Source organism: Cherax quadricarinatus, chromosome 80, assembly GCF_038502225.1.
Source record: "Cherax quadricarinatus isolate ZL_2023a chromosome 80, ASM3850222v1, whole genome shotgun sequence".
In the NCBI taxonomy this organism is placed as follows: domain Eukaryota; kingdom Metazoa; phylum Arthropoda; class Malacostraca; order Decapoda; family Parastacidae; genus Cherax; species Cherax quadricarinatus.
Window position 1 is genome coordinate 21,515,182 of NC_091371.1, and position 25,538 is coordinate 21,540,719.

General features: G+C 37.5%; 1 protein-coding gene across 1 annotated transcript in view; it reads left to right on the forward strand.

Moving 5' to 3' along the window:
* Positions 1-25,538, forward strand: part of alpha-Man-IIb (alpha-Mannosidase class II b) — a gene marked incomplete at its 3' end in the record, with an annotated part of 245,329 nt that overhangs the window by 201,837 nt on the left and 17,954 nt on the right. Inside the window, 1 exon segment of the mRNA XM_070102231.1 lies at positions 17,499-17,812. Coding sequence (XP_069958332.1) covers positions 17,499-17,812 — 314 coding nt within the window.

Below are 25,538 nucleotides of genomic sequence, written 5' to 3' on the forward strand. Positions count from 1 at the left end.
GTGTTCTATGTATGTAATAGGTGCAGTAATAAGTATGGATGATTTGTATGGTGAGTAGGTTGAGTGTTTTGAATATTGGTGTAGTGTGCTGCCTGTAGTGGGAATTTATCATTCTGACTGCAGCCTTTTGTTGGGTAATTAGTGGTCTGAGATGGTTAATTGTTGTTGAACCCCATGCTCCTGTTCTTCAAGTTTCTCCTATGTATGGACTGATGAAGCCACTGTGTGGCAAAACGTTTCCTCATTAAAGATACCCAAGAGTTGCACATGTGTCTAATTTATCAACCCCATGCACAAATTTCATAGGTGAGATAGGGGTAAATAAGAGTGATATAGGGCCAGGAGGGCTGACTGTGGAACATAGTACCGTATCTTCGATAGTATGTCTATGGTCTTGGAAATTTTCTTAGAAATTTGTTGTATATGTGTATGAAATTTGAGTCTATTATCAAGGTGGATTCCTAAGAATTTTCCCTCTGTTAGCTTTGTGATAGGTGATCCGTTTATCATTATGTTAAGAGGGACATCTGTAGCTCTGTTACCAAACTGAATGAAGTAGGTTTTGTCAATGTTTAGTATAAGTTTGTTAGTCCTCATCCAGGTAGATATATTCTGTAATTCGGTATTTACAGTATTGGCTAGCATGACTGGGCTCGGGTGAGAGAAGACGTATGTAGTGTCATCTGCAAATAGTGTGGGTTTGAGTAATTGCGAAGCATTTGGTAGGTCATTTATGTATAGGAGAAAGAGAAGAGGGCCAAGGACACTTCCCTGTTTACCTGGAGTTTACCTGGAGAGAGTTGGTATCAGGATCAATGCTTGTAATCATAAGATTTGTAGTGAATCTATAGTTATAATTAAGTAAAAAATAAAGTAAATATTCTAAAGCTAAAAAAAAAATAGCACCTGAATTATTTAACAAATGTAAAAATAATGAGCTAAGGTAGTTTTTTAAAGCTAAAATAAAGGAGACAATATAAAAGGGACTAAAATAATTTGTGGTGAACAAATAAAGTGATGATCAAATAATGGAGCTTGGGAATATGATAGTAGGTAGTACTTTAAAGGTAATTCTTTAAAGTTAGAATTATAATATAAAATTATAATATAAAAGGGACTAATATAAGTTGTGGTGAGCAATAAAGTGGTAATCAAATAAATGAGTGTTATGCCTAGATTCCACTCACATGACAGGAAAAAAGACTTAATTATTGCATCTATTAAAGTAAAGAAAGAGGTATACATAAACGAGTGTCTTACCAAAAAACGTCAGAACCTCCTTTATAGAGTCAGAAAACTTAAGCGGGAGAATAATGACACAACACACCAATGCTTCACACGAGATGGGAAAATTCTTGTTAGGAAAACAAATGTAGGTCAACTGTACACAATAACGAACGAGAATGATCTATCACGATTTCTCAGGGATACTAATCTTACAGAGAATAACTAAACAATGTCCAACCTAAAAACCTACGTAGTGTAGTGAATGTTTTGCTCCATTATTGTTCAAATTTCATTGTACAATCTCTTAGTAATCAAATAATCAACTACCTCATTTTGTGATTTTACTAGTAAGCATAAGTCACCTTATGTAATTTTCTTATTTACTATTGTTTGCTTAAACATTAGCTGAATTGATACTTTCTCTGTCCATATTATCACCTCATATTTTTTTAAATACTATCAATTGATATTACTTACTAAAATTAATAATTATCATTTTTACTATAATTTCAATTTACTCTTAACATTTTTGACATTTAATAACCATTACTTGTCTAATTACCTTTACCTGTTTTAATACCACATTTACTATCTTAGAGTACTCTTAATTACCTTGTGCTGCCATATAACCTCTAGTATAACTACCAGTGCAATATTGAATGAAATAAACATTACTTTTTCACTTTTTTGTAATCATTATTACTTACTAAAATTTTATTAAACACCATATTTACTACCAGTCAATTTTACTTTTGTACATTAAACATTATTTTATACTTCCCATAACATTTTGTTGCCAAATTTTCAAGTTTGTATATTCAACTCCAACCTTTATATTATCCTTTGTACCTGTGTACCATCTTACTATCATATTATAACCAAGACATTACCCTTGTTATTTTTTACTATTATTCTTTTGGTACTTTAATTGTGAATTATATTTTGTCAATTTAAATCTAGTTATACTCCTGATCTTGTCAACAATCTATACCAGACTCTAGTGCAATTGCAAGTACCATTTCAATTTGTATTTTTATATTATAAGTTTATATTATAATTCCTACTCTAAGATTGTTTTCATATCTTAGTGACTATATTGTGTGTGCAATTCGAGTATATTTCAATTATATTATTGTTCAAAGCCCTCATATATTTTTTTTTCTACTTTTTTTTATTCTTTTGCTTCCTTAACTTGTATATTTTATCTTGTCAATTTAAATCTAGTTATACTCTAATTCTTGTAAACAACTTATATAACACCTTAGTGCAATTACAATTGAGAGTCTTGTGCCTTTTTTATATTATTAGATTAAACTCAGTTGTACTATAGTCAATACCAAATTCATTATATTAGACCATATTGCAATTACTAGTGAGAGACTGGTGCTATTTTTAATTTGTATTGTTATATTATTAGATTAAATCTAGTTGTACTATAGCTCATTCTAGCTCAAAACATAGACTCCACAAAAGTCATTATATTAGACCTTAGTGCAATTATTTGATGACCACTTTATTGTTCACCACAACTTATATTAGTCCCTTTTATATTATAATTTTATATTATAATTCTAACTTTAAAGAATTACCTTTAAAGTACTACCTACTATCATATTCCCAAGCTCCATTATTTGATCATCACTTTATTTGTTCACCACAAATTATTTTAGTCCCTTTTATATTGTCTCCTTTATTTTAGCTTTAAAAAACTACCTTAACTCATTATTTTTACATTTGTTAAATAATTCAGGTGCTTTTTTTTTAGCTTTAGAATATTTACTTTATTTTTTACTTAATTCTAACTATAGATTCACTACAAATCTTACGATTACAAGCATTGATCCTGATACCAACCTCTTATTTAATGACTTAAATGATTCAAACAGTTACTGTAATTACTACACAGCAGAACATTCAAAGGCACTTCTCAGAGCCAACAACAACATAACTATCTTTAACTACAATATCAGATCTTTAAGCAAGCATTATGATGACCTCCTAGCATTACTAAATTCCTTGCATGCCAATATGTCCATCATTACACTAACTGAAACCTGGCTAAAGCCTGATACTACAGATGTCTATGCCATTCCTGGTTACACAGCCATACACAACTGTAGGCCAGACCAACAAGGGGGTGGCACTGCTATATACTACTCAGACCAACTAGAATGTATCACTAATACTTGCACAAGGGATGAACATGGGGAATATGTAACAGCTAAATTCAAATCCAGATACCTACAAAAACCTCTCACAGTGATAAACATCTACAGAGTTCCACAATCAAACATTAGCCAATTTAGTCAAAACCTAGGAAGTGTGATAACTGATGCACGCATGAACAAAGATCACTTACTACTCTCAGGTGACTTCAATATAAATCTCCTGCAAGACCAGGACCCACACGTTACTGAATTCACAAACACAATGAGTAACTGCATGTTGCTACCAGCAGTAACAAAACCTACAAGAGTTACAGAGACTAGTGTTTCCCTACTTGACCACATCTGGACCAATACCATATTCCCTTTAAAATCAGGCATAATTACAGATAATACCACAGACCACTACCCTACTTTCCTCATAACAGCTCTTGGTAAAATACCCCAAGACACTACTAAAGTCACCTTCAGACTTCACAATGAGGCAGCCATTAATAACTTCACAACAGCAGTAACACACATTGACTGGCACATTGAGCTAGAAATCTATACAGATATTGACGAATGTTTTAATAATTTTCTAAAAAAGACCCAATACCTTTATAACAAGCACTGCCCTAAATAAACTAAACAGATGACAGCTAAGAGACTGAACAGTCCCTGGCTAACACCCAGCATTCTCAAATCCATAAATACAAAAACCATAAATACAAAACAGTACAGAATGGGTCACATAACCAGAGACCAAACAAAACGTTACTCGTCAATCCTAACCAGCCTGATAAGAAGGGCAAAAAAATTGTATTATGAGAACAGATTATCCAACTTACGAGGTGATATAAAAAAGACCTGGAAGACCCTATCAGAAATTCTTGGAACAAAAAAGATATCACGATATAGCGAAATAAAATTAGCAAAATCAGATGAACCCCAACTCCCACCAACAGAAACAGCAAACAGACTCAATGATTTCTTCTCCACTATAGGTCAAAACCTTGCCAATAAAATCCCAAGCTCAGATACCCCACCAAATGACTACCTCACTGGCAACTACCCGAACACACTGTTCCTAGCTCCGACTAACCCATACGAAGTCTCCCTTATTATCAACGCACTGAAAAACAAGGCAGGAGATTTAAATACCTTACCACCCTTTATATACAAAAAAGCGTCACAAGTACTATCACCAATCATTGCAACACTCTTTAACAAATCCATTGAATCATCCACCTTCCCTACAGTTCTCAAAATAGCAAGGGTCACCCCGATCCATAAAGGAGGAGACCAAACAGAGTTGAATAACTATAGGCCAATATCCAATTTACACCCTCTCTCAAAAATCTTTGAAAAATTAATTCATAAACGAATCTACTCCTACCTCATCTCCCAAAACATTCTCAACCCCTGCCAATTTGGATTCAGGCCTAATAAAAATACAGTGGACCCCCGCATAACGATTACCTCCGAATGCGACCAATTATGTAAGTGTATTTATGTAAGTGCATTTGTACGTGTATGTTTGGGGGTCTGAAATGGACTAATCTACTTCACAATATTTCTTATGGGAACAAATTCGGTCAGTACTGGCAAGTGAACATACTTCTGGAGTGAAAAAATATCGTTAACCGGGGGTCCACTGTACTAATGATGCTATTATACACATGCTAGAACATATATACACTGCAATAGAGAAAAAAGAAGTCCCACTGGGGATCTTCATTGACTTACGTAAAGCTTTTGATACAGTTGACCATGACTTGCTCCACGTAAAATTGTCACACTATGGTATTAGAGGGCACTCCCTCAACTACCTCAAGTCTTACCTCAGCAACAGAAGCCAATATGTGTACGCAAATGGGGCAAGCTCTTCCGCACAACCAATTACAGTTGGTGTCCCACAGGGAAGTGTCCTTGGCCCTCTTCTCTTTCTCCTATACATAAATGACCTACTAAATGCTTCGCAATTACTCAAACCCACACTTTTTGCAGATGACACTACATACGTCTTCTCTCACCCGAGCCCAGTCACGCTAGCCAATACTGTAAACACCGAATTACAGAAAATATCTACCTGGATGAGGACTAACAAACTTACACTAAACATTGACAAAACCTACTTCATTCAGTTTGGTAACAGAGCTACAGATGTACCTCTTAACATAATAAACGGATCACCTATCACAAAGCTAACAGAGGGAAAATTCTTAGGAATCCACCTCGATAATAGACTCAAATTTCATACACATATACAACAAATTTCTAAGAAAATTTCCAAGACTGTAGGCATACTATCGAAGATACGGTACTATGTTCCACAGTCAGCCCTCCTGGCCCTTTATCACTCTCTTATTTACCCCTATCTCACCTATGGAATTTGTGCATGGGGCTCAACAACAATTAACCATCTCAGACCACTAATTACCCAACAAAAGGCTGCAGTTAGAATGATAACAAATTTTCACTACAGACAACACACTCCACCAATATTCAAAACACTCAACCTACTCACCATACAAAACATCCATACTTACTATTGCACCTATTACATACATAGAACACTTAACTCTGATATTAACCCTCCCCTCAAACATCTCCTTGCCAACCTCAACAGAACACATGACCATAACACAAGGCACAGATCACTCTTTGATGTTCCTCGTGTCCATCTCACGCTATGCAAAAACTCAATGCACATAAAAGGCCCTAAAATCTGGAATTCATTACCTGTAAATATAAAAGAAACACTACCTGTTTATAAATTCAAGTCTCTTCTCAAAGATCACTTACTCACTCAAAATCAAATAAATACTGAATAACTGAACCTTATAAATTGTATATCCTATATGTTACTCACAATTATATCACACAAATGTTAAACCTAGGACCCAATCTAACTTTATTATTTTTTTAAATACACTACCTAACAGAATACTCCATTCGACTGAATGTACAGCAATGCATGCAACCATATGACCTGTCTTTGTAATACTCATTTGTGCTTTATAGTTATCTGTTTACAATAATGTTTTATCACTGATTTCATCATTGCTTAGTTAATCTTAAGTTAATTTTAAGCCAGCCCGTAATGCTATGCATATAAGTGGTTTTGGCATGCTGCTCTTACCTGTATTTTTTGTACCTCTGTATGTATGCTTAAATTACTAAATAAATAAATAAATGGCAAAATAGTGAACTTATTAACTTTAGCACCTGAGAATAGCACCTTGATTATTTTAACAATTGTGAATATATGAGCTAAGGTAGTTATATAAAGCTAAAATAAAGGAAAAAAAAAATATATAAGGGACTACAATTAAGTAATGGTAAACAAGTTAAATGGACAGATAGTCACTATGAAATAATATTGGTTTAGGAGTAAGATCTGATTTGTAATATTAAATAAGTTGAGCAGTTTATTCCACAATAAAAAGTAAAAAAAAAATGAGGTAGTTGGTACTAGCTAGCAAAAGATAGTTTTGGTACTTGCAAAAAAGTAATTGGAATATACACTAATTGCACACACAATAAAAAGTGACTAAAAAAACAAGTAGTGGTAAACAAAATTAAATGGACAGGTAAGAACAATGAATAATATTAATTTGGAGTAAGATTTGACTTGTAACATAAAATTATGAGCAATTAATAGCAGTAAGAAAGAAGTAAAAAAGTATTGGAGGTAGTTAGCATTAGCTTGTGATGAAAAAAATAATAAAAATAATAATGCACAATATAATAGTAAGGTACACTATATGCACCACATGTATATATGTATTAAGGGCACTTATCTAATCTGTTACAGAAATGACAGCTTTTCTAAGGAAGGTAGAGAAATCGTGTTCGTTTGAGATAGTATATTGTTGTCCTGTTGATGTTTTCCTTACTAGTATTTTCCCATCTCGCGTGAAACACTGATGTATTTTGTTTTCCTGTTTAAGTTTTCTCAGCCTGAACAGAAGGTTTTGACGTTTTCTTGTTAGACATTCGTTTATGTACACTCCATTTTTCATTGTAATTGCTGATTTAATTAGGTCCTTTCTTTTATCGTATGAATGAAGTCTGATCATTATACTGTGTTTACTTCCTGGTTTTCCTAACAAATGTGTTTCTTTGATTTCATTGTTTTGCACGATGACTTGTACGTGGTCCTGTATTATCCTGACAGCAGTTTCTTTGCACTGAGCTTGTGTTATGTCACTTGGAATGTGTGGACTGTTTATTATAACTGCATCAGACAACTTATCTTGTTCAGTTTTGTCGTCTTGGAAATCAAGGTATTCATTTAGTCGAGTGTGCATGTTCTGATTCCAGTCCTTGATTGCTTCTTCAACCTTCATATTTATTGTAGTTATTTGTTCGGTGTGACTGGCTATAGCTGCTTTCAGAGTATTTTCTGTGTCAACACTTCCCGATGTAATCTTCTCTTCAAGGTTTTGGATCTTGTTCTCGAGGTTGGTTATCTTGGATTCTCGTCGCTCGAGTGTTGCTTTGATATCTTTGATTTCGTTTTCTAGAGCAACGATGTAGTCCTTGATATTGTCAGGAATAATCATACCTGAGTAATCATGGGTGAATCCTTTGAAGGGAGTGGAGTTGGAGGGGGAGTCAGCCATGTTTGTTGTTGTTGTTGTTCCCTGGGTGGCAGCGGTGAGGGGGGTTGATGATACACTGGCATCCTGCTGGGTAGACAAGTTGAGTTCTAGGGTCCTTGCTGTTATTCTTTTATTACTGATGTTGTTTCTTCTGCGATATCCTTTCATAGTATCACTGAAGTAGATACTGTGTAGCAATGGAGAAGGCTTGTTTTCCCGGAGCTTGGGTTAAGTGGTTGTCTGGCAGCTGAGGCAGTGTTTGGGTTAGCAGGGCTGTCTTCCTTAGATCTTCTATTTTTGTCAAGATTTGGGTTACATTCTTAGTATTCTTGGGTCATTTTGTGGTCTACATGGGTTCATGTAGTTGAACTTTCACTTAGGCCATCACAAGTTTTGATGAGCGATGTTTTTTGAGGAAGAAGAGCTGGTAGGATGCCGCTGCTGCCGCTGCCGCGGGCCACAGCTGAATACTTTCCTTCCAGAAATAATTTGCAGGACTGTTAGTAAGCCAATGGCTTGGCTGCTTGCCAAGCCAAGTTTGGAGTATCAGAATTCCTACAAAATAAATGACCATGTAATTTTCCGAGTGTCAGAATGAACAAATTCTGAACTATTGAGGTTCAGCTTCATTTAAATTTTTTTTTGTACTTTCCATAAGAGGTGAAATAATTGCATGCCTTCAAAATTATTTAAACATACAGGATATCAGAGGTATTTTATATCTCAAGGATATTTGCTACAGTAATATAATGCAGCCTCTCCTCACTTAACGACATACTCATTTACCAACGACTCGGATTTGCAACAGGCTCTCTGACCAGTATGCATACCTAAATAATGTATAGAGTTGATTTCCTCTATTCTGTTCATTACAATATACAGTACACTGTATAAACAATTAAAAATATACTAAAAATGTTATAAATGGTAGATGGGTGACATTACAGCAGTATCAGAGATGGTTGACATAAATCCACTACTATTATAGTATGCTCCTCGTTTAGTGACAAATTCATTTACCAACGCGATATTAGAAATGGAACTCTGTCATTAAGTGAGGGCAGGTTGTATGAATATTTTTTGCTGATCTTTTTCTTAATGCCAGGTGGCTCCCATTGAGGTATGGTAACTCACAAAAAAAGAAATGGATTCACTGGGATTCATTGATAGTTGTTTTGCCAGATATGCTTAGAGATATGCATTAAGATGACCCTCCGAATTGCAGCATCCCCACTCTTCCAGAGCACAGGCACTTGGCTTCCTACCTCTAGAGGTTAACTCTAGCTAACTGGTTTTCCTGAATTCCTTCATAGATGTTATGTTGCTCACGCTCCATGATTTTCTTTTTTACTTTTTTTTTTCTTTCAACAATTTGGCAGTCTCCCACCGAGGCAGGGTGACCCAAAAAGAAAGAAAATCCCCAAAAAGAAAATACTTTCATCATCATTCAGCACTCACCTCACTCATACATAATCACTGTTTTTGCAGAGGTGCCCAGAATACAACAGTTTAGAAGCATATGCATGTAAAGATTGTATGTATATAACAAATCCCTCCAAACTGCCAATATCACAAACCCCTCCTGTAAAGTGCAGGCATTGTACTTCCCATTTCCAGTACAGTGGAGCCCGGGTTCATGTTATTAACCCGTTCCTGAGAGCTCATCATCAAGCAAAATTATCGGAAAGCGAATCAATTTTCCCCATAAGAAATAATGGAAATCAAATAAATCCGTGCAAGACACCCAAAAGTATGAAAAAAAAAAACTTACCACATGAAATATTAAGTTTAATGCAATAGAATAATTACAATAACATTAATAACAATAGAATAATCACAATAGAATAATTGACACTTACCTTTAATGAAGATCTGGTGATGATTGATGGGATGGGAGGAGGGGAGAGTGTCGAAGTTTTTAATGTTTAGAAGGGGAATCCCCCTCCATTAGGACTTGAGGTAGCAAGTCCTTTTCTGGGGTTACTTCCCTTCTTTTAATGCCACTAGGACCAGCTTGAAAGTCACTGGACTTCTGTCGCACAACATATCTGTCCATAGAGGCCTGTACCTCTCGTTCCTTTATGACTTTCCTAAAGTGGTTCACAACATTGTCAGTGTACAGGTTGCCAACACGGCTTGCAGTAGCTGTGTCAGGGTGATTTTCATCAAAAAAGGTTTGCACTTCAAGCCACTGCACACATTTCCTTAATCTTTGAAGTAGGCAACTTCGTCAATTTCTCTGTCCCCTCCTCCGAAGCAGTTTCCTCAGGTCTGGCCTCTTGCTGTTGAAGATGATCTAGCAGCTCATTAGTGGTTAGTTCATCATTGTCCTCCTCCACCAACTCTTCCACATCCTCCCCACTAACTTCCAACCCCAAGGACTTTCCCAATGCCACAATGGGTTCCTCAACTGGCATGGGATTCCCAAGGTTAGCCTCAAATCCTTCAAAATCCCTTTTGCCTACACATTCTGGCCACAGTTTCTTCCAAGCAGAGTTCAAGGTCCTCTTAGTCACTCCCTCCCAAGCCTTACCTATAAGGTTTACACAATTGAGGATATTAAAGTGATGCTTCCAAAACTCCTTTAGAGTCAATAGAGTATCTGTGGTTACTTCAAAGCACCTTTCAAACATAGCTTTTGTGTACAGTTTTTTGAAGTTGGAAATGACCTGCTGGTCTATGGTCTGCAGGAGAGGAGTGGTATTAGGAGGCAAAAACTTGACCTTAATGAAGCTCATGTCCCCACAGAGTCGCTCTGCCAAGTCTGTAGGATGACCAGGGGCATTGTCTAACACCAGGAGGCACTTAAGGTCTAATTTCTTTTCAATTATGTAATTTTTCACAGTGGGGGCAAATGCATGGTGTAACCAGTCATAGAAAAGTCCCTAGTGACCCATGCCTTAGTGTTTACCCTCCACAGCACACACAAATTAGCCTTGAGGATATTATTTTGCCTGAACGCTCTGGGAGTTTCTGAGTGATACACCAATGCTTTACTTTGCAATCACCACTAGCATTGGCACACATCAACAGAGTAAGCCTGTCTTTCATAGGCTTATGTCCTGGGAGTGCCTTTTCCTCCTGAGTCATGTAAGTCCTGCTTGGCAATTTCTTCCAAAACAGGCCTGTTTCGTCATAATTAAACACTAGTTCAGGTTTCAATCCTTCAGCCTCAATGTACTCCTTGAATTCATGCACATATTTTTCAGCTGCTTTTTGGTCTGAACTGGCAGCCTCACCATGCCTAATCACACTATGTATGCCACTACGATTCTTAAATCTTTCAAACCAACCTTTGCTGGCCTTAAATTCACTCACATCACCACTAGTTGCAGGCATTTTTCTAATTAAATCCTCATGCAACTGCCTAGCCTTTTCACAAATGATCACTTGAGATGCTATCTCCAGCTATCTGTTTTTCATTTATCCTCACCAATAACAGTCTCTCAACATTTTCTAACACTTGGGATCGCTGTTTTGTAATCATAGTTGCACCTTTTGCAAGAACAACTTCCTTGATTCCCGTTTTCCTGCTCACTATAGTAGAGATGGTTGATTGGGATTTACTATACAACTTGGCCAGGTCCGACACACGCACTCCACTTTCATACTTTGCAATTATCTCTTTCTTCATTTCAATAGTCATTAGCACCCTTGGTCTCGATGGGTTGGCACTAGAAGCTTTCTTGGGGCCCATGGTGACTTATTTTGAAGAAACAAGCACCAAAAACAGTGATAATATGGAATGTACCGAATGTATCCTTAGATGCGCGCACACTGGCTGGCTTGTAAACACTGGCACACACGGGGTAGTTCAGGCCACACGTGGACACGTCTCGTACGAATCATATCGCGTACTGGGTTTTGTAACGGGAACCGAGGCAAATTTTTTGCGATATAATGCTTCGGATACCGGATTTATCTGTTACCGATGACTTCGCGAACCGGGGGTCCACTGTACTCGAGTCCGGCTTTATAAAAATAACCGGTTTCCCTGAATCCCTTCACTAAGTGTTACCCTGCTCACACTTCAACAGATCATCAGGTCCCAAATATCATTCGTCTCCATTCACTCCTATCGAACATGCTCATGCATGCTTGTTGGAAGTCCAAGCCCCTCACCCACAAAACCTCCTTTACTCCCTCCACCCAACCTTTTTGAGGATGACCCCTACCCCGCCTTTCTTCCCCTACAGATTTACACGCTCTCCATGTCATTCTTCCTTGATCCATTCTCTAAATGACGAAACCACTTAAACAACCCCTCTTTAGCCCTCTGACTAATACTTTTATTAACTCCACACCTCCTAATTTTCACTCTCCGAATTCTCTGCATAATATCTACACCACACATTGCCCTTTGACAGGACATCTCCACCACCTCGCTGCAGCATTTACAACCCAGGCTTCACACCCATATAAGAGTGTTGGTACCACTATACTTTCATACATTCCTTTCTTTGCTTCCATAGATAACATTTTTTGTCTCCACATATACCTCAATGCACCACTTGCCTCTTTTCCTTCATCAATTCTATGGTTACCCTTACCCTTCATAAATCCATCTGCTGACACGTCTACTCCCAAATATCTGAAAACATTCACTCCTTCCATACTCCTCCTCTCCAATTTGATATCTAATTTTTCTTTATCTAAATCATTTGATACCCTCATCACCTTACTCGTTTCTATGTTCACTTTCAACTTTCTACCTTTACAGACACTCCCAAACTTTTCTACTAACCTTTGCAACTTTTCTTTAGAATCTCCCATAAGCACAGTACCATCAGCAAAAAGCACCTGTGTCAATTCCCATTTTGAATTTGATTCCCCATAATTTAATCCCACCCCTCTCCCGAACACCCTAGCATTTACTTCTTTTACAACCCCATCTATAAATATGTTAAACAACCATGGTGACATTACACATCCCTGTCTAAGACCTACTTTTACCGGGAAGTAGTCTCCCTCTCTTCTACACACCCTAACCTGAGCCTCACTATCCTCATGAAAACTCTTTACAGCATTTAGTAACTTACCACCTATTCCATATACTTGCAACATCTGCCACATTGCTCCCCTATCCACTCAATCATATGCCTTTTCTTAATCCTTAAATACAATGAAAACTTCCCTACCTTTATCTAAATACTGTTCACATATATGTTTCAATGTAAACACTTGATCTACACATCCCCTACCCACTCTGAAACCTCCTTGCTCGTCCGTAATACTACATTCTGTCTTGCCTCTAATTCTTTCAATAATAACCCTACCTTACACTTTTCTTGGTATGCTCATTAAACTTATTCCTCTATAATTTTTACAATTTCTTTTGTCCTCCTTCCCTTTATATAAAGGAACTGTACATGCTCTCTGCCAATCCCTAGGTACGTTCCTCTCTTTCATACATTTTTTTTTTTATTATCACACTGGCCGATTCCCACCAAGGCAGGGTGGCCCGAAAAAGAAAAACTTTCACCATCATTCACTCCATCACTGTCTTGCCAGAAGGGTGCTTTACACTACAGTTTTTAAACTGCAGCATTAACACCCCTCCTTCAGAGTGCAGGCACTGTACTTCCCATCTCCAGGACTCGAGTCTGGCCTGCCGGTTTCCCTGAATCCCTTCATAAATGTTACTTTGCTCACACTCCAACAGCACGTCAAGTATTAAAAACCATTTGTCTCCATTCACTCCTATCAAACACGCTCACGTATGCCTGCTGGAAGTCCAAGCCCCTCGCACACAAAACCTCCTTTACCCCCTCCCTCCAACCTTTCCTAGGCTGACCCCTACCCCGCCTTCCTTCCACTACAGACTGATACACTCTTGAAGTCACTCTGTTTCGCTCCATTCTCTCTACATGTCCGAACCACCTCAACAACCCTTCCTCAGCCCTCTGGACAACAGTTTTGGTAATCCCGCACCTCCTCCTAACTTCCAAACTACGAATTCTCTGCATTATATTCACACCACACATTGCCCTCAGACATGACATCTCCACTGCCTTCAGCCTTCTCCTTGCTGCAACATTCATCACCCATGCTTCACACCCATATAAGAGCGTTGGTAAAACTATACTCTCATACATTCCCCTCTTTGCCTCCAAGGACAAAGTTCTTTGCCTCCACAGACTCCTAAGTGCACCACTCACCCTTTTCCCCTCATCAATTCTATGATTCACCTCATCTTTCATAGACCCATCCGCTGACACGTCCACTCCCAAATATCTGAATACATTCACCTCCTCCATACTCTCTCCCTCCAATCTGATATCCAATCTTTCATCACCTAATCTTTTTGTTATCCTCATTACCTTACTCTTTCCTGTATTCACTTTTAATTTTCTTCTTTTGCACACCCTTCCAAATTCATCCACCAATCTCTGCAACTTCTCTTCAGAATCTCCCAAGAGCACAGTGTCATCAGCAAAGAGCAACTGTGACAACTCCCACTCTGTGTGTGATTCTTTATCTTTTAACTCCACGCCTCTTGCCAAGATCCTCGCATTTACCTCTCTTACAACTCCATCTATAAATATATTAAACAACCACGGTGACATCACACATCCTTGTCTAAGGCCTAATTTTACTGGGAAATAATTTCCCTCTTTCCTACATACTCTAACTTGAGCCTCACTATCCTCGTAAAAACTCTTCACTGCTTTCAGTAACCTACCTCCTACACCATACACCTGCAACATCTGCCACATTGCCTCCCTATCCACCCTGTCATACGCCTTTTCCAAATCCATAAATGCCACAAAGACCTCTTTAGCCTTATCTAAATACTGTTCACTTATATGTTTCACTGTAAACACCTGGTCCACACACGCCCTACCTTTCCTAAAGCCTCCTTGTTCATCTGCTATCCTATTCTCCGTCTTACTCTTAATTCTTTCAATAATAACTCTACCATACACTTTACCAGGTATACTCAACAGACTTATCCCCCTATAATTTTTGCACTCTCTTTTGTCCCCTTTGCCTTTATACAAAGGAACTATGCATGCTCTCTGCCAATCCCTAGGTACCTTACCCTCTTCCATACATTTATTAAATAATTGCACCAACCACTCCAAAACTATATCCCCACCTGCTTTTAACATTTCTATCTTTATCCCATCAATCCCAGCTGCCTTACCCCCTTTCATTTTACCTACTGCCTCACGAACTTCCCCCACACTCACAACTGGCTCTTCCTCACTCCTACAAGATGTTATTCCTCCTTGCCCTATACACGAAATCACAGCTTCCCTATCTTCATCAACATTTAACAATTCCTCAAAATATTCCCTCCATCTTCCCAATACCTCTAACTCTCCATTTAATAACTCTCCTCTCCTATTTTTAACAGACAAATCCATTTGTTCTCTAGGCTTCCTTAACTTGTTAATCTCACTCCAAAACTTTTTCTTATTTTCAACAAAATTTGTTGATAACATATCACCCACTCTCTCATTTGCTCTCTTTTTACATTGCTTCACCACTCTCTTAACCCCTCTCTTTTTCTCCATATCCTCTTCCCTCCTTGCATCACTTCTACTTTGTAAAAACTTCTCATATGCTGACTTTTTCTCCCTTACTACTCTCTTTACATCATCATTCCACCAATCGCTCCTCTTCCCTCCCGCACCCACTTTCCTGTAACCACAAACTTCTGCTAAACACTCTAACACTACATTTTTAAACCTACCCCATACCTCTTCGACCCCATTGCCTATGCTCTCATTAGCCCATCTATCCTCCAATAGCTGTTTATATCTTACCCTAACTGCCTTCTCTTTTAGTTTATAAACCTTCACCTCTCTCTTCCCTGATGCTTCTATTCTCCTTGTATCCCATTTACCTTTTACCCTCAGTGTAGCTACAACTAGAAAGTGATCTGATATATCTGTGGCCCCTCTATAAACATGTACATCCTGAAGTCTACTCAACAGTCTTTTATCTACCAATACATAATCCAACAAACTACTGTCATTTCGCCCTACATCATATCTTGTATACTTATTTATCCTCTTTTTCTTAAAATATGTATTACCTATAACTAAACCCCTTTATATACAAAGTTCAATCAAAGGGCTCCCATTATCATTTACACCTGGCACCCAAACTTACCTACCACACCCTCTCTAAAAGTTTCTCCTACTTTAGCATTCAGGTCCCCTACCACAATTACTCTCTCACTTGGTTCAAAGGCTCCTATACATTCACTTAACATCTCCCAAAATCTCTCTCTCTCCTCTACATTCCTCTCTTCTCCAGGTGCATACACGCTTATTATGACCCACTTTTCGCATCCAACCTTTACTTTAATCCACATAATTCTTGAATTTACACATTCATATTCTCTTTTCTCCTTCCATAACTGATCCTTCAATATTACTGCTACCCCTTCCTTTGCTTCAACTCTCTCAGATACTCCAGATTTAATCCCATTTATTTCCCCCCACCGAAACTCCCCTACCCCCTTCAGCTTTGTTTCGCTTAGGGCCAGGACATCCAACTTCTTTTCATTCATAACATCAGCAATCATCTGTTTCTTGTCATCCGCACTACATCCACGCACATTCAAGCATCCCAGTTTTATAAAGTTTTTCTTCTCTTTTTTAGTAAATGTCTACAGGAGAAGGGGTTACTAGCCCATTGCTCCCGGCATTTTAGTCGCCTCATACGACACGCATGGCTTACGGAGGAAAGATTCTTTTCCACTTCCCCATGGACAATAGAAGAAATAAAGAAGAACAAGAGCTATTTAGAAAAAGGAGAAAAACCTAGATGTATGTATATATATATATGCATGTATGTGTCTGTGAAGTGTGACCAAAGTGTAAGTAGGAGTAGCAAGATGTCCCTGTTATCTAGCGTGTTTATGAGACAGAAAAAGACACCAGCAATCCTACCATCATGCAAAACAGTTACAGGTTTCTGTTTCACAGTCATCTGGCAGGACGGTAATACTTCCCTGGGTGGTTGCTGTCTACCAACCTACTACCTACAATTTATTATATCTACATTTATTATTACCTACATTTATTATACAAAAATACCAACCACTCCAACTCTATATTCCCCCCTGCTTTCAACATTTGTCATGATCCTGTCAGTTCCAGCAGCTTTACCCCCTTTTATTCTACGTAATACCTCGTGCGCTTCCCCCGAACTCACATCCTGCTCTCCTTCACTCCTAAAAGAGGGTATACCTCCCTGGCCAGTCCATGAAATTACCACCTCCCTTTCCTCATTGACATTTAAAAGTTCCTCAAAATATTTTTATATTGGTCAGTTATGTGAAACTTTATTGTTTGTGAACATTGCCTTTTTTTGTTCAATCTGTATTTTGTTGTAATGTATTTATTGTGAACTTAAATATTAAATGTTGTATTTATGTTTTAATGTACGTATTTCTTTTTTATGTATCGTACAGTATTGTTGTACAGCACACAAGCTTCTTTTTAATAAATGTTTCACTATTTCATGTTACACAAAATTATCATGACTTCAACTTTGGCAGGTCACCAGTGGTTGTCTAATGTTCTAGGAGTACAGCCAGTCAGTGGTTGGTCCGTTGATCCTTTCGGACATGGTGCGGCAGTGCCGTACTTACTTCAAGAATCAGGAGTGAAGGCTACTGTCGTTCAGCGGATACACTATGCATGGAAACAGTGGTTAGCTGAACAGCAGCTCGGAGACTTTCAGTGGAGACAAGTGTGGGACTCTGCAGGAGATAATGATATCCTTTGTCACAACCGCCCTTATGATATCTACTCTATCAAACATTCCTGTGGCCCTCATCCTCAGATCTGCCTTGGATATGACTTCCGCAAGGTTGGCCATTATAGAACTCTTATTGTGAATTTTTAAAGCTCTTTAAAATATATATAGAACTTTTTTAATGTAAAGCTCAAGCAAATAATAATGTTTGTTATGTTAGTTATCTATTCGCATTACTATTATATACCTGGTTTGCTGTTATCCTTGGTTACATAGAGGAGCTATGTCATTTGTTTGAAAAAGCCAAAACAGTAAGATGTCCTTGTATTCTTGACTTGCTAGGAACTTTTGTATTTAACCCTTTCGGGGTTTCGGCCGTACTAGTACGGTTTATGCGCCAGGGTTTTTGATGTACTAGTACACACAAATTCTAGCGCCCTCAAATCTAGCAAGAGAAAGCTGGTAGGCCTACATATGAAAGAATGGGTCTATGTGGTCATTGTGCGCAGTATAAAAAAAATCCTGCAGCACACAGTGCGTAATGAGAAAAAAAAAAAAAACTTTGACCGTGTTTTTGGTTTAAAACAGCAACTTTGCACTGTATTTTCGTATGGTATTTATGGTTGCATTCTAGTTTTCCTGGTCTTATTTTATAGAATGGAAGACGTGTTACAGAAATTGAGATGATTTTGATTGGTTTCACAATGAAAAGTACCTTGAAATTGAGCTCAAAGTAGCAGAAATGTTTGATTTTTGCCAAAGTTCAAAAGTAAACAAATCATGCCACGCGTCCAATACACGTCAACTGGTGAATCTAATATTCTTTCACAAGTGCGCTGGTATTATTTATACCATTTCTACACTAATACAGTAGTCTGCATAACAGTAAATCTTTTATTTTTTGTGAGAATAAAAATTCAAAGTGGAAAGCAAAAGAAATGTAAGAGGGGCATGGGGATGTGACTAATGAACAGAGGAAATGTTATTTTAGTGCCAGGAATGTCCTTCTTGTTTATTCTGGACCCTATTTGGAAATTGGCATCTTTTGAAATTTGTGTGAAATTGGCAATGTTGCTAAATTCTGACCACTTTATTGGATAGTTGAAATTGGTAAATGGGTGGTTTCTTGTACTCATTCGATAGAAAAAACGGAGTTCTAGCGAAATAGTTATGATTTTTGTCGACTAGTACACTGGAATTGGCCGAAAATAGGGCTCAAAGTGGGCAAAATCGCCGATGCGTGAACATCGTCGAGACCGCTAACTTCGCGAGAACAAAATTCCGTAAGTTTTCCATCAAATTTCATACTTTTGGTGTCATTATGATCAGGAAAAGATTCTCTATCTTTTCATAAGAAAAAATAATTTTTTTTTTTTTAAATTTTGGCAACCCTGAGAACAAGTCTCTGAGAGGGCCTGGCGACCCTCAAAGGGTTAATAATAATAATAATAAGTTTATCTCTTTGTAAAGATTACAATGTGTAATTACAGTTTTGATTGGCTAAGTACAAAGATAGCCACTATCATGCTGAGGCATTTCGGGCAAACTAATCCTAATACATACATGTACATAGTAACTAATTAAAACTAGATAAGATAATAGTACATAGTAATTATTACTTAAAACTAAACATAGAATAGTGGTTAGCTGTTTTACAGTCTTATTTGGACTAATTTACAAGGAATGGTGCAGGTGGTAATATCTTATGGAATGGCAGAATTAAAAGCCAGGAGGTCACATGATAAAACTAGTCAGTCAGATGTTTGGTTGATTTGGTTAATATTGTGAGATAAGATGATTTTTTAGCAGAGTCCTAAATTTATAAGTTGTCTAGGGATCCTTGACCTATTTCCAGTAGTGAGTTCCAGGTCTTTGGGCCTTTTATATGTATAGCGTTCTTGCATGGTGAGAATCTTACTGGAGGGATGTTGAAAAGGGCCTTATACCTTGTATTGTGACTGTGCACTTTGTTGTAACTGTCGAGGAGTAGTTTTAGGGGAGGGTTTCCAGTGGAGTTTGAAGTTCTGTATGTGTAGTAGGCACAATAATAAGAGTGTATGTCTTGTATATTTAGCAAGTTGAGTCTTTTGAAAAATGGTGGGGTGTGCTGTCTAGCACAGGAGCTGGTTATCACCCGCACAGCAGCTTTTTGTTGGATTATTAAGGGTCTAAGGTGGTTGGCTGTGGTTGAGCCCCAGGCACAGATACCATAGATGAGGTAAGGATATATTAGAGAGTGGTACAGGGTAAGGAGAGTCGTTTGTGGTACATAGTAGCATATCTTGGAAAGGATTCCTACTGATTTGGAAATTTTCTTGGCTATGTGATGGGTATGGGACTGAAATTTAAGATTACAGTCAAGGAGAAGACGAAGAAATTTGCCCTCTGAGTGTCTTGATGTAGGGGAACCATTTAACAGTATGTTGAGTTGAATATTTGAGGCTCTGTTGCCAAACAGCATGAAGTAAGTTTTGTCTATGTTGAGTGTGAGTTTGTTGGTCATCATCCAATCATATATTTTCAGCAGTTCATTGTTTAGTGTTTTCAAACACAGCTGGGTCTGAATGGGAGTAGACATATGTAGTGTCATCAGCGAATAGAACTGGTGTAAGGAGTTGGGATGCATTGGGGAGATCGTTGATGTAGATGAGAAAGAGGAGTAGGCCTAGGACACTACCTTGGGGTACTCCTACAGCTACAGGTAGGATAGCGGAGTTGACTCCATTTGTATGTACATACTGGTGTCTGTCATTAAGATAGGATTTTAGGTGGTCAAGAGAATGTCCTCTTATTCAAATTCAAAGTTTATTCTCTATAAGGATTACAATGCTGAGTTTACAGAAATTTTGTTATTGTTTGGTTTACATGTAGTAAAATTGTGATTACAGAGTGTACCACTAGAACGCTTAGCATGGCTAGGCATTTCGGGCATACTTAGTTTTATTCTTAATTGTAAAATATTACAAATTATGAGGTAAGTTGGTATTATGGCTAAGTGACTAAATACTAGTTTGTGAGTTTAGCAATGTGAATGCTTTTGTTTTGGCACAGTACATAGTTTCAGTATTGGAGTATAACAGGATTCATTATTTTAAGACTGAGATTAATATTTCTGTTTATGGTCAAATGAGTGAGTGAGTGTAAGTGTGAACCACCAGGTGGTATTCGTGTAGTTAGTTGACGGGGTGTATCAGGGAGATAAGATGTTTTCTAATGGTAGTTTTGAAGGTGATGAATGTGTCTGCAGTTCTAGAGTTCTCAGGTAGGGTATTCCAGATTTTAGGGCCTTTGACATACATTGAATTTTTGTAAAGGTTTAGTCGGACACGGGGAATGTCGTAGAGATGTTTGTGTCTGGTGTTATGCCTGTGGGTTCTGTCACAACTATCAAGAAAGCGTTTTAGGTCAAGGTTGATATTAGAGTTTAAGGCCCTGTAGATATAGATTGCACAGTAGTAAGTGTGGATGTACTGGACTGGGAGTAAGTTTAGATCTATGAAGAGTGGGGGTGTGTGTTGCCAGGGATGGGATTTAGTGATTATTCTTACTGCAGCTTTTTGTTGGGTTATTATTGGCTTTAGGTGTGTTGCTGCAGTTGATCCCCAAGCACAAATAGCATAGGTGAGGTATGGATAAATAAGTGAGTGGTATAGTGTGAGAAGGGCATTTTGCGGCACGTAGTATCGTATCTTGGAGAGGATCCCAACCGTTTTGGATACTTTTTTGGCTATATGCTGGATATGGGTGCTGAAATTCAGGTTGTTGTCAAGGTATAAGCCTAGGAATTTTCCCCCATTATTTCTGGTAATTAGAGTGTTGTCAATCTTAATGTTAATTTGTGCATCTCCTGTTCTGCTACCAAACATAATATAGTAGGTTTTGTCAGTGTTAAGCGTAAGTTTATTGGCTGTCATCCAAGTCGATATTTTAATCAGCTCCTCATTCACAATGGTGTTGAGGGTGGCAAGATTAGGGTGAGAGATGACATAAGTTGTGTCATCAGCAAAGAGAATGGGTTTCAGGTGTTGGGATACGTTTGGAAGGTCATTGATGTATATGAGGAAGAGCAGGGGACCAAGGACACTTCCCTGCGGAACTCCAGTATCAAGTGGCCGTGTTGCTGATGCTGTGTCTTTAATGGTGACGTACTGATACCTATTAGTAATGTAAGATTTGAAATAAGCAAGCGCATGGCCTCTTATACCGTAGTGATCAAGTTTGTGGAGTAGGATGTCGTGGTCTACTGTGTCAAAAGCTTTTCTTAGGTCAATAAAAATTCCTAGTGGATATTCCTTATTTTCCAATGCTGTGTAAAGCAGATCTAGCATTTTTATGATTGCATCATTAGTGCTTTTATTTTTCCTGAATCCAAACTGGCAGGGGTTGAGTATGTTTTGAGCCGTTATAAATGAATACAGTCTCCTGTGCACGAGTTTCTCAAAGATTTTGGATAGCAATGGTAAGTTAGATATTGGCCTATAGTTGTTTAAGTCTGTAGGGTCACCACCTTTATGTATTGGTGTAACCCTTGCCATCTTGAGTAGTTTCGGGAAGGTGCTAGTCTCTAGTGACTTGTTAAAAAGTAATGAAATAGCATGCGAAAGGACATGGGCCGCTCGCTTGTACAGTAATGGTGGGACATGAGACAGATTCCCCGAGTTATTTTTAAGTGACTTTATGATCTCAATGACTTCCATGGGCTCAGTTGGTGCAAGATAGAAGGAATTAGGGAAATTCCCATCTAGGTAGTCCCCGGCATGGGCATTGGTATGTGGGATTTTACTGGCGAGATTAGATCCTATGTTTGAGAAGAAGTCGTTTATCTTGTTAGCTGTGTCAGTGGGATGTAGTGGTGTTTCATTAGGTTTAGTTAGGACAATATTCTTGGTTTTTCTCAGTTTGTGGGTCCCTAGAATCTGAGAGAGTGTTTTCCAGGTCTTTTTTATATCTCCTCTAGTGTCTGAATCTACTGGAGTAGTATAGTTGTTTGGCTTTTTTTATTACTTTGGTGAGAGCTGATGAATAGTGTTTAAGAGTATCTTTGTGTATTAAGCCCTGTCTATATTGCTTTTCATATTGGTGTTTCTTGTCAGTGGATTTCAGAATGGTGCTGGTTAGCCATGGGCAACCAAGCCGTTTGTTTGTGATCTGTTTTGTTTTTATAGGACAATGTTTGTTGTATAGTCTAAGTAATTTGTTAAGAAAAATGTCTGTCCAGTCATCAATACCATTGGCCTTGGAGAATTCTGTAGGCCAATCAACAGTCTCTAGGTCAGCTGTGAACTTCCTTACTGAGGCCTCGTCATGGAGTCTAAATGAGACTTTGTTGTATTCAAGTGGTGGTTTACTAATGTTTGTCAGGAGGAAGGTAGGGTAGTGGTCTGTAGTGCTATCTGTGATTATCCCTGATTTAAGGGGGGCTAGTATATTGGTCCATATGTGGTCTATTATGGTTGCACTTGTCTCAGTGAGCCTGGTTGGTTTAGTTATTGTTGGTATGAGAAGTGTGTTGTTCATATTGTTGATGAAATCAGTTACAGGCTGATCATCTAGTAAGCCAAGGTTGATGTTGAAGTCTCCAGCTAAGAGAAGGTGGTGCTTATTCATTTGTCTGTTTGTTATTAGTGACTTTAATTTCTCACTGAAATTTGGGATGTTTGTGTGAGGTATCCGGTAAATGGCACTGATTGTTATAGGCGTCTTAAGGTTTTTTACAGTAAAATTAGCAAAAATGTATTCCCCATATTCATCACTAAAGCAAGTGGTGCTAAGACAAGATAATTGGTTAGAGTAATAGATTGCAATACCACCCCCAACTTGGTTTGGTCTGCAGTTGTGAATTGCTGTGTATCCTGGTAGAGGGTAGATATCTATTGTGTCCTGCTTAAGCCAGGTCTCAGTAAGAATAATGCAGGAGAAGGGTGTCTTTAGTGATTCAAGGAGTGCTAGGAGGTCATCATAGTGTTTGCTTAAGGACCTGATGTTGTAGTTAAGTACTGATAGACTTTTAGCATTGTTTAGGATAGTGGTGGCTTGTGATGCTGTGTAATAAATAGGTTTTGATTGGGTGTCAGATTATGGAGGTTTAGATCAGGGTCAACGTGATCAATCATCTTCTAGGTTTAAATTATGGTTATTTATATCCTGAGTTGTGTGTTGAGTTCTAGTACTGATATCTGTAGTGGTAGGAAGTTTGGACAAGTATATAGCTAGAGTATTTTGGTCATGTAGGGTATAGTCACTACTACACATAATGAAGTTGATGTTGTCTATGTGTTGTGCTGGAATGAACTAAAGTACAACTAGGTATAAACTAGTAATATAAAAATACAAATTAAAAATAGAACAAGACTCTCACTTGTAATTGCACTAAGGTCTAATAATGACTTTTGTGGAGTCTATGTTTTGAGCTAGAGTGAGCTAAAGTACAATAGGTTTAATCTAATAATATAAAAGTACAAATTAAAAATAGCACTAGTCTCTCACTAGTAATTGCACTATGGTCTAATATAGTGAATTTGGTATTGACTATGTATTGAGTTAGAATGAGCTATGGTACAACTGAATTTAATCTAATAATATAAAAATACAAATTAAAAATAGCACCAGTCTCTCACTAGTAATTGCACTATGGTCTAATATAGTGAATTTGGTATTGACTATGTATTGAGCTAGAAAGAGCTATAGTATAACTAGGTTTAGTCTAATAATATAAAAATACAAATTACAAATAGCACCAGTCCCTCACTAGTAAATGCACTATGGTCTAGTATAGTGAATTTGGTATTGACTATGTATTGAGCTAGAATGAGCTAGAGTAAAACTGTGATTAATCTAATAATATAATAAAGGAACAAGACTCTCAGTTGTAATTGCACTAAGGTCTTATATAAGTTGTTTACAAGAATTAGAGTATAATTAGATTTAAATTGACAGGATAAAATACACAAATTAAGGTAGCAAAATAACAATAAAAAAAATGATAAAAATAAAAATGGCAATGACTTGGTTATAATATGCTAGTAAGATGGTAGATAGGATAATATAAAAGTTGTAGTTGAAAATACTAGGTTAAAAAAGTATGGAATAAAAATGGTCAATAAAAGAAGTTTACAATAAGTTTGATCAATATAGTTTAAGGTAAAATTGGGCAATAATAGGGATTTAGAATAAAATTGGGCAATTGAGTATTTTTTAAAGTGAGGTAGAATTATTGAAGACAAGTTATGGTTAGTTTATAAAAAAATAAGATGGAACAGTGATGTGGTAAGTTGTAAAAAAGGAGATAGATTCTGTAGATATTAAATACAATTAAGACTATGAGGTAGAATGGTCGTTGAATACAACAATGACAATTAAAAGTAGTTGGAGTATTAGAATTATGCTTTAATGATTCAGTTTGAGGTGCAAGAGATTGTGGTCAACTGTGTCAGACGCTTTTCTTAGGTCGATAAAGAGTCCCAGGGGATATTCATTCTTATCAAGAGCTGTGTGTATTAGGTCAAGCATTTGTATAATAGCATCATTCATGTTTTTTTTTTGGTCTAAATCCAAACTGGCATGGGTTAAGTATGTTGTTGGATGTAAGGTAGGAGTAAAGTCGCTTGTGTATTATTTTTTCAAATATCTTGGATAGTAAGGGCAAGTTTGATATGGGTCTGTAATTGTTCAAATCAGTTGGATCTCCACCTTTGTGGATTGGGGTGACCCTTGCTGTCTTGAGTATGGATGGGAAGGTTGAGGATGCTATAGATTTGTTAAACATTGTTGCAATAATGGGTGACAATTCTGGTGCAGCTTTTTTATATATGAATGGCAGCAAGTTATCTAGATCACCTGA